The sequence below is a fragment of the Camellia sinensis genome, chromosome 7 (assembly GCF_055761805.1).
Source record: "Camellia sinensis isolate YWXY chromosome 7, ASM5576180v1, whole genome shotgun sequence".
NCBI classification, from domain to species: Eukaryota; Viridiplantae; Streptophyta; class Magnoliopsida; order Ericales; family Theaceae; genus Camellia; species Camellia sinensis.
In genome coordinates, this window is record NC_138967.1 from 24,044,808 (window position 1) to 24,056,009 (window position 11,202).

Genomic DNA, 11,202 nt, shown 5'->3' on the forward strand with positions numbered 1-11,202 from the left:
TCACTCCACGTAAGCACATAAACACATAAGCACTTACGAATTTCATTTCTGGATAATGATAATCCCGAGGCATTACTAGAGTTCCGGTTAGAAACAGCATTGATCAAGTGCTTTTCCAACAAGACTCACAGAAACCCAAGGATCCAATCAACATCCTAGAAATTAAATCCCATACCCACATAGCCACATAAACATGTTATCAATTAAGCACATAGCCTATGATACTACATCAAAGTCTCTATCGAGCGAGATAAACCCATTGTGATACTAATCACTTCCCACGTACCCAAAGTATTTGAACCCGGTACGCTCTGATACCAAGTTATAACGCCATCAAAATAATAACGTTAAACCCATTAAATAAGACATGCATTGATATACAAAAGTTCCACATTCTTTCATTCATGAGAGTTTCATTACATAAGTATTACATGTTAACAACAAAAGCAAAATGCCCTACGGGCTTACAGCTTTCCAAGTTAACACTTGGTTACAACAAAAAGAGTACTAACTCACACATATTAAGCCCTTGGCTTGAATTTACATGTAATACATCAAAAGTAATACGACAAAAGTATGTCTGCCTCTAGCCTCCCAAGCTATGTCCTTGGAGGTGGCATGCTCCCTGTGCCTGAAATGATATTCCCATATAGGGTGAGCCACAGCCCAGTAGAAATATACTAAACCAACCATGAACAATGACTAAAATATTAGCAATTGATAGATGGCCAACACCGATACATTCACATAAATCACATATTTATGTCATACGACTTATGAGTCCAAATTACTTTTCATTTTCCCCTTTTCAACAGATAGGCATATAAGCACTACCCACATTCTCAACAGATATGTATAACAACAATATCCACAGATAAGCATATAAGCTATATCCACACTTCACAAAGATAAGCATATAAGCTCTATCTTCACTTCTCTAGACAAGCATATGAGTTATATCTACGAGTTCATCCCCTATCTTCTCCCAACACTATCCGGTTTAGAGGTACATCCCCCATCTTCCCCTAAACCGCGGAGTACATCCCCCATCTCCTCCTCTACACATAACGTATACAAACACATTGGTTCTATATACAATCACACAATACATATAATTAATGTATTCTATCAACCGTCAAATTCTATGACACATTCCATTGATTAGTTTCCGTTTGCCTAATCATCATGCATTGTCTACAACAATCACGACTATCCTCCACCGATAGCCCAAAGCAGTTATTTTTAAACAGAAAATAAATGCACAATGGATATTCAATCAACATTTCATTTCCTCATTTCTCACTATTAATTATCACAATTAATTAAACAATGTAATTAGGTCAATTCCCGTAATTACCATTTCAACCCTTAGGTCCCATTTTCATCAATGACTTAACATTTATTCCATTTCTCTATGCCAAACATGTATTCAGGTTTATTATGAATAAAACCCCAACTTTTGTAAAATTACACAAAAGCCCCCAAACTTTCACAAAATTACCAAACCAACCCCAACATCTCAAAATGCCAAAATTTAAAGACAAAACCCATAGAGAGGAGTAGGATATCCCTACCTCGAAGTTTAAGCCAAAAAGGAGATGAAGACTCGAAGATCAACGTGCTCCAAATCCAAACTTTTTCAGATTAAATCAAAGCCCTCAACGCCCTCTATCTTTTTAACAAAGGCCCTAGGCTAGATTTACACTCTAGAGAGATCAATTCTTAGAGAGAATATAAGTTTAGAGAGAGAGAGGGTCTCGGATCTAGGGTTTGATCAAAAAAGAGAGTGAAAAAGTGATGTTCAAAAACGCTACTGTCCGCTGATATAAAACACTCTCGCTCGAGCGAAGCCTTGGTCGCTCGAGCGACCAGACACAGAAAACTCCCGCTCGAGCCAAAAACTCAAAAGTGCGCTCGAGCGAAAGAATGCTCGCTCGAGCCAACAACTCAAACCCTCAGGTCTGCAACCAGAAGCACGCTCGAGCGACAGACCTCTCGCTCGAGCGAAGAACAAACCAGACCGCTCGAGCCAAGAAAAGCTCGCTCGAGCCAAGAAATGCAACTCTCAAGTCCAGAACTAGGTGCAAGCGCTCGCTCGAGCGAAGCCACTCTGGCTCGACCCACCAGACACAAACTCAACTCTCGCTCGAGCGACTAACTCCTCGCTCGAGCGAAGGTCCAAAAATCTGGGCAGCAACACTAGGCTCCCAAACACAACCAACCTGAAACAAACCTGCCCAACACATCCTATAACTCAATATACAAAGTAAAGAGGATGCAAACAAGAAAATAAACAACTACTAACATCCGCGGACACAAGTCCGGATCACTGTACAACAAGGGTAAACCCGGGATCGCTATAGAGAAGTGTGTCGTCTCTAAAAATATTATTTGCGACGGTGAAAGTACCGTCGCTAAAGGCCTTTTGTTCATATTGCCAATATCATTGGCGACGGCTACGCTACCGTCGCAAAAACCTGGTTCTAACAAAAAATGCAGCAATAAAATTATTAAAAATATGCAAATTACCTGTATTAAATAAAAATAGCTAAAAAAAAATCGATAACTATATAATAATATAAAAATTCCTGTATATAAATAAAATTTCATCCATAATTAAAGTACTCTTCCATTCATAACAACACATCATCAAAATTATCCAACCACATAATTTTGCATAATACATACATAATGTTGTTCACAAATCTAAATACGTAAATCAAAAATAAAAGTTTTCTTCATAAACAAAAGTTTGTCGCAATCTTCACAAGGCTGCATTCCACAAGAAGCAAACTGCTACTCAGGAAATATCTGAAAATAAAAAATGAAAATAATTAATGACAATATAATTATGTATTAATATTTTAACTACAAAAAAATATAAAAAATTAATTACTATATAATTACAAAGATAGTTAAGTAAATAACTTTGGCTAGATAGAAATCCGACCCTAACTCCCAAACCGGAAACCCGATTCGAGTCTCGTCTTCTCCCACAAGTTTCTCGTGCCTAGGCGATCATGTGTGCCAAGTTTCATGCTAAACCGACCCCTTTTGGTGATTTTGGAGCGTCAACACCTCGAATTCAAGTTTCTTAAGGAACTAGTTTGCCTAGACCGAAATACGGCTCTAACTCCCAAACCGGGAAACCGATTAGAGTCCCATCTTCTCCCACAAGTCTCTCGTGCCTAGGCGGTCGTGTGTGCCCAAGTTTCGTGCCAATCCGACCCCATTTGGTGATTTTGGGGTGTGAACACCTCGAATTTAAGTTTCTTAAGGAACTAGTTTGCCTAAACCGAAATATGGCTCTAACTCCCAAACCGGGAAACCGATTGGAGTCCCGTCTTCTCCCACAAGTCTCTCGTGCCTAGGCGGTCATGTGTGCCAAGTTTCGTGCCAATCCGTCCCCATTTGGTGATTTTGGGGTGTCAACACCTCGAATTTAAGTTTCTTAAGTAACTAGTTTGCCTAAACCGAAATATGGCTCTAATTCCTAAACCGGGAAACCGATTGGAGTCCCATCTTCTCCCACAAGTCTCTCGTGCCTAGGCGGTCGTGTGTGCCAAGTTTCGTGCCAATCCAACCCCATTTGGTAATTTTGGGGTGTTAACACCTCGAATTTAAGTTTCTTAAGGAACTAGTTTGCCTAAACCGAAATATGGCTCTACTGCCCAAACCAGGAAACCGATTGGAGTCCCGTCTTCTCCCACAAGTCTCTTGTGCCTAGGTGGTCATGTGTGCCAAGTTTCGTGCCAATCCGACCCCATTTGGTGATTTTGGGGCGTCAACACCTCGAATTCAAGTTTTTTAAGGAACTAGTTTGCCTAAACCGAAATATGGCTCTAACTCTCAAACCGAGAAACCGATTCGAGTCCCATCTTCTCCCACAAGTCTCTCGTGCCTAGGCGGTCGTGTGTGCCAAGTTTCGTGCCAATCCGACCCCATTTGGTGATTTTGGGGTGTCAACACCTCGAATTTAAGTTTCTTAAGGAACTAGTTTGCCTAAATCGAAATATGGCTCTAACTCCCAAACCGGGAAACCGATTGGAGTCCCGTCTTCTCCCACAAGTCTCTTGTGCCTAGGTGGTCGTGTGTGCCAAGTTTCGTGCCAATCCAACCACATTTGGTGATTTTGCGGTGTTAACACTTCGAATTTAAGTTTCTTAAGGAACTAGTTTGCCTAAACTGAAATATGGCTCTAACGCCCAAACTGGGAAACCGATTGGAGTCCCGTCTTCTCCCACAAGTCTCTCGTGCCTAGGCGGTCGTGTGTGCCAAGTTTCGTGCTAATCCGACCCCATTTGGTGATTTTGGGGTGTGAACACCTCGAATTTAAGTTTCTTAAGGAACTAGTTTGCCTAAACTGAAATATAGCTCTAACGCCCAAACCGGGAAACCGATTGGAGTCCCGTCTTCTCCCACAAGTCTCTCGTGCCTAGGCGGTCGTGTGTGCCAAGTTTCGTGCCAATCCAACCCCATTTGGTGATTTTGGGGTGACAACACCTCGAATTTAAGTTTCTTAAGGAACTAGTTTGCCTAAACCGAAATATGGCTCTAACTCCCAAACCGGGAAACCGATTGGAGTCCCGTCTTCTCCCACAAGTCTCTCGTGCCTAGGCAGTCGTGTGTGCCATGTTTCGTGCCAATCCGACCCCGTTGGGTGATTTTGGGGCGTCAACACCTCGAATTTAAGTTTTTTAAGGAACTAGTTTGCCTAAACCGAAATATGGCTGTAACTCCCAAACCGGGAAACCGATTGGAGTCTCGTCTTCTCCCACAAGTCTCTCGTGCCTAGGCGGTCGTGTGTGCCAAGTTTCGTGCCAATCCAACCCCATTTGATGATTTTGGGGTGTCAACACCTTGAATTTAAGTTTCTTAAGGAACTAGTTTGCCTAAACCGAAATATGGCTCTAACTCCCAAACCGGGAAACCGATTGGAGTCCCATCTTCTCCCACAAATCTCTCGTGCCTAGGCGGTTGTGTGTGTCAAGTTTCGTGCCAACCCGATCCCATTTGGTGATTTTGGGGTGTCAGCACCTCGAATTTAACTTTCTTAAGGAACTAGTTTGCCTAAACCGAAATATGGCTCTAACTCCCAAACCGGGAAACCGATTGGAGTCCCGTCTTCTCCCACAAATCTCTCGTGCCTAGGCGGTTGTGTGTGTCAAGTTTCGTGCCAACCCGATCCCATTTGGTGATTTTGGGGCGTCAACACCTCGAATTCAAGTTTTTTAAGGAACTAGTTTGCCTAAACCGAAATATGGCTCTAACTTCCAAACCGGGAAACCGATTGGAGTCCCGTCTTCTCCCACAAGTCTCTCGTGCCTAGGCGGTCGTGTGTGCCAAGTTTCGTGCCAATCCGACCCCGTTGGGTGATTTTGGGGCGTCAACACCTCGAATTCAAGTTTTTTAAGGAACTAGTTTGCCTAAACCGAAATATGGCTCTAACTCCCAAACCGGGAAACCGATTGGAGTCCCGTCTTCTCCCACAAATCTCTCGTGCCTAGGCGGTCGTGTGTGCCAAGTTCCGTGCCAATCCGACCCCGTTGGGTGATTTTGGGGCGTCAACACCTCGAATTTAAGTTTTTTAAGGAACTAGTTTGCCTAAACCGAAATATGGCTCTAACTCCCAAACCGGGAAACCGATTGGAGTCCCGTCTTCTCCCACAAGTCTCTCGTGCCTAGGCGGTCGTGTGTGCCAAGTTTCGTGCCAATCCGACCCCATTTGGTGATTTTGGGGTGTTAACACCTCGAATTTAAGTTTCTTAAGGAACTAGTTTGCCTATATCAAAATACGGCTTTAACTCCCACACCAGGAACCCGATTGGAGTTCCGTCTTCTCCCACAAATCTCTTGTGCCTAGGCGGTCGTGTGTGTCAAGTTCCGTGCCAAACCGACCCCTTTTGGTGATTTTGGGACGTTAACACCTCAAATTCAATTTTTTTTAAGAAATAGTTTGCCTGGAGTGAAATCCATCTCTAACTCCTAATTCGGGAACCCAATTTGAGTCCCGTCTTCTCTCACAACTCTATTAGCTTAGAATGTAAAGAATGCAAATATACATTTTATACCTGATCTTCTGGTGGTGGTGTATATGGATTCTCGTCTTCTGCAGATTCCCTAAATGCCCGGTGGCCACTCGATGCATCAGGAGCCTATGATAGTCAACGCATAATGTGTTAATCATATTCGAATTTTATACATAATGTTGTGTGACAATTTAACTATCAAACAATTTAATTTATATCGAACCTGTCTGTTAGGATCCACACTTGCCCCCTGTGACACAAAGGCCATCATCTCAGCTCTCAGCTGCTGTAAATGTGTAGAGAACTCTGCTCTCATCTCCTCCCTCAACTCATCCCTTAGCTCCGCACGAACCTGGTAGGTGATCTGAACAATAGTCGATGGCTGGGGTGCTGACTGTGATGGCCCTGCACCATCTTTATACACTGCTCTCCAAGGCACAGTTCTCCCGTATGTGCGACAATATCCATGATTGTCATGACCTATCAACTCATGGAAAATGGCATTCCTAGCCTCCAAAGTCCGACAATCCTCAGGTAGCATAGAGAGTTGGCCATTAAACTCATCCTGTATTGAATAAGAAATACAAGTATATGCCAAATTAAGATAGTTAACACAAAAAATAAAAAATAAACTTTAAATACAATCAAAGGTCTTTGGAAACTACCAAGGTGTGGATAACCTCTGGGTCATCTGCTCTACGTGTCATAAGCCAAACATTCATCTTATCAGTAGACTCCCCCTTATTGGTCATCTACATTTTTTTAGAAGTATGAAAATTAGAATCCAAATAATTTGTAAATATACAATGTTTATTTATATACAAAAATAAAACAGTAAAATATAAACCTCATGCCGTATCTGAGCGAAAGTAGTACGCCTTGTGGTATGAGCTATGCCGTGAGCTCGCCGATTTTTAGCTTTCCTAGTTGCAATTTTCTATAATAGGTTCAACAAATGTAAGTATATAAATATGATTTGTATGTTTACATATCATACATATAACTTATTTGTATACCTCAGCATCGGAAGTACGCCAATACTCCACAAGTTCTTCCCACTGGCTTGGCACAATGTGCAAAGGAACATCATCCTTCAGATTAGGATCTTCACTTCTAGGCTTGAAATACTTACACTTAATCTTATTCTTGTGATCCTTCCATATGCTGTTACAGTTTTTCATGCAGATTGGCTTGTACTCCTCTGGACATATATTCAAATTGTCCTATAAAACACAATTTCAAGGTTTAAATAATAATAACACAATTTTGGAATTTAAATTTTTGGAGAAAAATATACTTTTACCTTCACATCCTTCCAGATAGCATCAAGAATATCATCAGGCACAGTGTTCCAGTCAAGAAAAGTAAGAGGAACAATGTTACCATTTCGCACAATAATGCCAAGTTGAGTAGCTAACTTAGACACGTTATCCCCTATTGGACAGTAATTTTCATCAAATTGTATGTCCAATTTGGTACCGGTACCCCACTCCCTAATGCCCTTGGCACATCCTCTACCACGCCTACTCGAGGTTGATGAAGAATTAACATGACCTGTGAGATACAATAAGAATAAACAATATGCAATCATAATAAACAAATGCAAATTTAAATAATGTCAGTACAAATCAATTTCTTATACCTGAGTGAGGCTGTGAAGAAGTCGAAGGATCTGAAAAATACAATGAAAATAAACAAGTTATATGTAATGAGAACAAATAAATATATATTTAAATAATTTTCATACAAATCAAAGCAAATTTATATACCTGCGGATGGCTCATAAGCCGATGACTCTAGTCGGGATGATAGCTGCTGCGGTGCCACTGATGGTGGACGCACCGATGGTAGGCCTAGAGGCTGAGTAGCTGATAGCTGGTGTGGTGCCACTGATGGGGGTCGATGCGGTGGCACTAATGGCCCCTCTGATGGTGCTCGCTGTGATGCCTCCTCTAATGGTAGTGCCACTGATGGTGGACGCAGCAATGGTAGGCATGGTGGCTGAGTAGATGATAGCTGCTGTGGTGCCACTAATGGTGGTCGATGCGGTGGCACTAATGGTGCTCGCTATGATGCCTCCTCTAATGGTGGTACTAATGGCCCTTCTGATGGTGGTCGATGTGATGCCTCCTCTGATGGTGGTGCCGCTGATGTCCTCTTACGTACCACGTTGGACATCATGCGCCGGGGATGATCAGGTTTCCTCTTCCTTCCCATAATAATCTGCAAGCAATATAACATTAATTAGAAACATAGATAATGGTTTGTCATCAACTATAATATGACATTAATTGAACTAATACAATTACAAAGACAAAGTAAATTAAGAAACTGATGATTAACTACAACCTTGGCCTTAAGTGAATTATTGATGTTGATTAAATATCAACCTATTTGAACATCAACTGTTTCCCCTTCTGCGGCTTCCCTCACCCAACCAACTTCTTCATCACGAAGCATTATATTTTCTTCCAATTGTTGGCTCATATATGGCTCAATTTGTGGATCAATCGAACTCATATCAAATAAACCTCTTTGAGACATCTTCACCGCCACTTGCTAGTCTGGTTGTAACGGGTCTGCAACATACCAAACTTGCTCTGTTTGGGATGCCAAGATGAAAGGTTCATTAGCAATTCTATCATCTCGATACAACAAATGATTGAAGTTGACTAACGTGAAATTGAAGACATCTTGTATCTTCCCGTGAATGTTGTCAATCCAATCACACTTAAACAACACATGCTTCTTCTCATTGGAATATCGAATCTCAACAATATCTGTCAATTGTCCATAATAGTACACAGACCCCACACAAGGATTCTTGTCTTTCCGACTAGCATAACTTATAGTATCTGCCTTCAAAAGCTACACCACAATTTTGTGTGGCTCGACGGTCATCCATGGCCTTTACTCGATACCGAAACCCATTCATTAAATACCCGTTGAACCTCCTTGCCAGGTTATGAGGACCATTTGCCAATACAGTAATCTCTTCAGAAAATGTGACATCACTAGTCCTTCGCAACGTTTGAACCTATTTTAAATAATAAAAATTATAAAATTTAAAATATAGTTCGACTTAGGTAAATAGAATCTGTACATTTAAATACATACATGTTCCTTGAACCAAATGTGAAAAGTTTCAAAATGTTCACACCGAAGCTGATGATCGTCAACACGAGGCATTTTGACCTTAAGTTCTTCAAGGTGTTTGCTGTGTAAATTGAAATTTTATCAAAAAACAAAATTTGGTTCAAAATTCAATGAAACATAATAAAATATTGAATGAGTGACATAACTTACTTTATGAATGGTTGAACCGCGGCTGTATTGAATAAGACATACCGATGAGTTTGTACCCAAGAAATGTTATCAAGATAAAAGCTTGTGATTTCACCAACAGCACGACCTAGATTATCATCACCACTGTAGTTCCTCGTGGGTCGATTAGATTTAGTTTCCACATCATTGAGATATTGTGCACAAAAATTCATGCATTCTTCCATAAGATATCCTTTAGCAATTGAACCTTCTGGACGAGCTCTATTACGCACATATTGCTTCAAAGTAAGAAGATATCTCTCAATTGGATACATCCATCGAAACTGAATCGCTCCACCCAATAATGCTTCGTGAACTAGATGTATAGGCAAGTGCTCCATTATATCAAAAAAAGTAGGAGGAAATATTTTCTCTAGATGACAAAGTGTTACGGCGATACGATCTTGAATATATTGCAAATCTGTCGCACGATTGACTTTGGAACACAATTGTCTAAAGAAATTGCTCAATTCAATCAAAGGTTCAATTACATTCTTCGGTAACGATCTTCGAATGGCCAATGGAATTAGTTGTTGCATCAGAATATGACTATCGTGGCTCTTAAGACCCCCAATACTTCTATCATGTAAGCGCACACGACGCGATATATTGAATGAATACCCTTCGAGAACTCTAACTTCCTTCAATACTTTCAAGAACAAATCTTTCTCATCGTTGGTCATCGTGAATTGTGCCGGTGGTAAATAAGCTTTATTCGACCCTCTTAATTGCAAATGTAGGGGTTTTCTAATATTCATTTCTTGTAAATCACGCCGAGCATTAACACCATCCTTCGATTTTCCTGCAACCCCTAATATTGTCCACAACACATTATCACAAACATTCTTCTCTATATGCATCACATCAAGGTTGTGTCTAATTAGATTGTGCTCCCAATATGGCAGTTCATAGAAGATACTCTTTTTCTTCCAGCTATGGGTGCGATGTCCAACTTTCTCCTTCTCTACTTGTCTCCTATGCCTCTCCTTAAGGTCATCCCTCTTGTATTGGGTTAAAATACCCTCAGATTCTAATTGTAGCAGCATCTCAGTTCCAGACAACAATTTTGGTTTGAATCTGACTTCCCGACTACCATCAAATGATACTTTATCCTTTTGGAATTTATGGCCATTAGGTAAAAATCTGCGATGACCCAAGTATGATTGTTTCCTACTATACTTCAACCAACACGATGTAGTTTCTCTATTGCAACAAGGACATGCATATTCGCCTTTAGTACTCCATCCTGACAAGTTTGCATATGCAGGAAAATCACTAATTGTCCACAGTAAAGCTGCATGCATTTGAAACATTTGATTTGTTGATGCATCAAATGTGGAGACACCGTCATTCCATAGTTCTTTCAACTCCTCAATCAACGGTTGCATATACACATCAATCTTGTCACCAGGTCCTTTCGGGCCGTCAATAAGCACAAATAAAATTAGAAATGGTTGTTTCATGCACATCCATGGCGGTAAGTTGTATGGAATGAGTACAACAGGCCAAGTGCTATGAACTATGTTCATCGTCCTGAATGGGTTAAAACCATCAGATGCTAAGCCAAGCCTTACACTTCGGTAATCATTACTAAAGTCAATATTCCGACGATCAAAATCTTTCCATGCAAGGGAGTCTGCAGGATGCCTAAAGACACCGTCATTAGTTCGTTCCTCTGCATGCCATCTCATTAACTTAGCCGTCTTGGATGACATAAACAACCTTTGCAACCTTGGCTTTAAAGGAAAATACCTCATTTGTTTTGCAGCTACTTGTTTGCCACCATTGTGAGGACCATTTGAACCACCATCACCATTTGATTTCCATCTTGAACTGTTGCATATGACAC

General features: G+C 40.9%; 1 protein-coding gene across 1 annotated transcript; it reads right to left on the minus strand.

Moving 5' to 3' along the window:
• Window positions 1–2,567: 2,567 nt before the first annotated feature.
• LOC145795669 (uncharacterized) lies at window positions 2,568–8,207 on the minus strand. Its single transcript, XM_082880517.1, has 10 exons — window positions 8,196–8,207; window positions 7,799–8,096; window positions 7,672–7,701; window positions 7,333–7,583; window positions 7,046–7,252; window positions 6,877–6,966; window positions 6,695–6,781; window positions 6,253–6,594; window positions 6,072–6,155; window positions 2,568–2,811 (listed from the first exon to the last, which is right to left on the minus strand). Exons 1-10 carry the CDS (start codon window positions 8,205–8,207, stop codon window positions 2,797–2,799), a joined length of 1,416 nt encoding a protein of 471 aa, XP_082736643.1. The 3' UTR covers window positions 2,568–2,796.
• Between the last annotated feature and the right edge of the window lie 2,995 nt (window positions 8,208–11,202).

Excerpts from the sequence above, each read along its gene's own strand:
- LOC145795669 (XM_082880517.1), bottom strand. Across the intron at positions 7,584-7,671 it reads TTCTTCACAGCCTCACTCAG|GTCATGTTAATTCTTCATCA; the intron begins GTATAAGAAATT and ends TGTATCTCACAG. Across the intron at positions 7,253-7,332 it reads CTATCTGGAAGGATGTGAAG|GACAATTTGAATATATGTCC; the intron begins GTAAAAGTATAT and ends TGTGTTTTATAG.